Source organism: Limulus polyphemus, unplaced genomic scaffold, assembly GCF_000517525.1.
Source record: "Limulus polyphemus unplaced genomic scaffold, Limulus_polyphemus-2.1.2 Scaffold1063, whole genome shotgun sequence".
NCBI classification, from domain to species: Eukaryota; Metazoa; Arthropoda; class Merostomata; order Xiphosura; family Limulidae; genus Limulus; species Limulus polyphemus.
This window is the reverse complement of record NW_013666673.1, coordinates 227,139-230,740: the sequence shown is the minus strand read 5'-3', so window position 1 is coordinate 230,740 and position 3,602 is coordinate 227,139. Positions and strand designations below refer to the sequence as shown.

Sequence of the window (3,602 nt, the reverse complement as noted above, 5' to 3'; positions counted from 1 at the left end):
AAAGAGAAGGAATACAAACACAATACTACTTATCTGTAGGATCTTTCAATATGCCTCGAGTCAGGATCCAGGTAGGGCAGATTAATATAAAACTATCTTGTCAAAATCCTTTTCAACATGAACGAGGTCTTATAGTTCTTATTTGACCTTAAGTAAGACTTATCTGAGTGTGTTCTAAACTCTACAAAAGGCAGTGGTTAAATCCTGAGATTTGCTCCATCCCATTATTAGCAGAGAAACACTAGTGAAAGAATCAGTTATCTGATTTTATATGTTTGTAATTTTCTTTGGTAATACTGATGGATTTTATACTGTCTAATTTTCAGCTTTATTGTTCAGTAGTTAAAATTTCAATTAAAAACATCTTTTAAGTATTGAATTGAATGATATAATAATATGATGATTTGTAACCAACGAATGCCCATCTATTATTGAATTTATGTATATAACGAATAGTCGTGTTTATATCTACATGTTAATTAACATTTAAACTGATGAATAATAACCATTATTTTTACCATTATACATCATGCACAGTTTTTGCATCTAAAGATTTCTTTTTTAATGGAGAAAATGACAAATATCAATTTGAGCTATATAAGAAGTTTACAGAAATGCTTTTATTGATAAATGCGTCCAAGTTCATAAATCATGCATCTAAGTATTGATAAAAAACAAATACAACCTCAGCCAAGTCACAGTTATAGTAGCTTGGGTAAACTCATTTTCCCAATCCCTAATATTTGTTTCACAGTGTTTTCCTTCCACTTTTAAATAGAATATAATTTCTTTCATGTTTCTAAACCTGTAGAAAAATAGTTAAATGTTGAATATTGAAATACTCTTTTAGACTTAAAAGAATGGGATTTAATTACTTTATAGCTTCAGTTTTCCTTTTTGTATCTGACTTTGATATAAAATTTGTAGAAAAATTTTGAACACCTGTTTTTTTTGTTTTTTTTATAACTTGCTTGTGAATTAAAAGAAAAGCTCTTAATCAAATCCATTTACTTTCTTTAACAATTTTCAGTATTTAATGTATAGTTGATATAACGTAGATAATCCCAAGGTATGTGTAATACATAAATTCCAGCTTCTCTGGGTGAAATATTTTCATTATAGGATTGGACAATCTTTCAGCTTCAGAATTGAACTTCATCAGGTACCAGGTCCAAAAAAAAGTTTGTACTTTTTTCTTTAATTTAATATCTTGATAGAAAAAGCATATGTTTAATCTACTGTTTTGTTAGATTTTCCATTTTTGTGTATTACTCCATATAACACCTTGACCTGGTGGTTAGGGTGTTTGATTTGCAATCTGAGGGTTGTTGTTTCGATTCCCTGTCACTGAACATGCTCATGCTTTTAGCCATGGGGATGTTATAATGTGACAGTCAATCCCACTAGTAATTGGTAAAAGATTAGCCCAAGACTAGTTGCTTTCCATTTAGTCTATCACTGCCAAATTAGAGATGTCTAGTGTAGATAACCCTTATGTAACTTTGCATAAAATTCAAACAAAACCATATAACACTTTCCTGAAATTTTTTAAAATTATCAAGAACATCTCATAACTACACAAAAACCAAGTGAGTGACCAGAAGGCCTTTTAACCTATGGAGATTACAGGTATCAGTGTGAGATTTTTCTGCTTATAAAAGATTTAATTATAATATAATATTTAAGTGTTTAACTATAATCTTATGTAAAGTTGTATTTTGTTTTGGCATTAAACTTAAAAAAAAAAGATTATAGCATATGATCATACGTGTCAGCAGTGTGCTAACAGTTTCAAACTTATTTCATCTTAGAGAGATCATTTTTTCCCAAAAATGGGATTCACCAACATTTTGACACCAGAGACTCTGTGCCTATATTAATGGGATGTGTTGCTGCAGGCTTGGCTCTTCTTGCATGCAGTGCTGGAATAGCTCAGCTTTTGAGGTGAGATACAGCTCTATGCGTGATATACTTTTATCAGTGAAAAAATGGTAGAGATTAAATACCTCTTACCAATTCTAATTTTGATGTTGTAAAGAAAGTGTATTTTCATAAATTATATCAGATCTACTATTTAACGTGTAATTATTTTGGACTATCAGCCATTAGATGATCTTATATCATAAAAAGAGTAGGTAGATTTGGCTGAATAGAAAAGGTTTTCATTAGCAACCTGGCAAAATATTTTTATTCCTACTAGGATATCTTTTTTTTTCCATTGTTGTTAATATTACGTCTATTTTGTATTTTAATCACATGCTAAAATATTAGCTAGTAATTAAAAGTTTTTTAAAAACTGTTCACTTTTTGAACCCATACTTCCTAATACCATGATGTATTAAATTGTACTATTTTACCTGACTGTTCAACTAACAATGCTGCAAATCTCAATAGCTCACCCTTCTACATTAACCATAATTGTAATTTTCACATATTTCTATCTTTTGGTAGTAGTAATAGTCATACCTTAACTTGAAGCTTTACAAATTTTTAGGCTAACACAAATGTTAAAACTTTGGATTACTATTGAACTGTACCTTAACATTTGAGTTAAAAACACTTATCCTATAAAAAAAAAGTGCTTATGATTGAATGCTCGGTTTTAATTTTTAATACTCATGCCATTTAGAGAAATAATGGATGAAGCAAGTTGTCATTTATGTGAAAGTACTTAATATCTGTCACCAGAAAGAAAGGGGAACTTAATATTTATTGTAACACTGTAAAAACCATAAACCTTCAAGTGTATTTATCATTTCACTGACAGATCAAGGAAATCATGCTTTATCCTTTATTTTACAGCTTGTGGTACAAACTGTTTACCACCCCTTTCATGACGGCTACCTCTTTAAACACGTTTCTGTGCAAGTCACTGAGTTACATTGAAAATTTAATTAAACAACTTTACTATCAATGTATGTGAATGAAATTAACATTATAATATATGTTATCATTCAAATTTTTATGTTATCTAGTTTTAATTCTTTTATTTCAAAAGAAACCTTTAAAAAATACTTAAATTTCAGTTTTGCTTTGGCATGTGACCCACAAGCTATGAAACCTCTCAACTTTCGCACTTTCTACATTGACTCGGATAATTTCAGTTCTGTAAATGTATGTGTAGACAATTAAGTATGTTTACTTTCCCTGTTGACACGTAAGTTTCAAAGTAATAAATTTTGTCAACTCCTGATGGATACCACTCCCATATTTTTGAACTTTATAATGTACAGCACCTTGCAAAAGTATTCACCCCACTACCAATAATGTCACAGTTTTGATGAAATACAAATAATGTAAACAATTGATTTTATTCAAAACTCTAATGATCAAACTTAACACTGTTATGTGTGAAGGAGGTTGAATGTCAGAAAAACCTGCAAAGAAAATATATAAATTGAAATTTGCTGATTGCATGGAGCCCCTTAGTCAGTACTTGGTGCCAGCACCTTTGTCAGCAAGTCTGGCAGGTACATTGGGGATTGTTAATGGGCTGCAATCTTCAAGTCTCGCCAAAAAATTTTCTACTGGATTCAATTCAGGACTTTGACTAGGCCACTCCAGGACATTCACTTTCTTCTTTTGAAACCACTCAAGTGTGG

General features: G+C 30.5%; 1 protein-coding gene across 7 annotated transcripts in view; it reads left to right on the top strand.

The window, feature by feature from the left end:
• LOC106461945 overlaps positions 1-3,602 on the top strand; it is a 101,144-nt gene that overhangs the window by 24,409 nt on the left and 73,133 nt on the right. For all 7 annotated transcript variants that reach the window (XR_002611115.1, XR_002611112.1, XR_002611113.1 and 4 more), the window contains exon 4: positions 1,812-1,944. Coding sequence is in view for 3 of the 7 variants with exons in the window: in XM_022389048.1 (XP_022244756.1) it covers positions 1,812-1,944 (133 nt within the window). In the remaining 4 variants the exon portion in view is untranslated. The remainder of the gene's footprint in view (positions 1-1,811; positions 1,945-3,602) is intronic.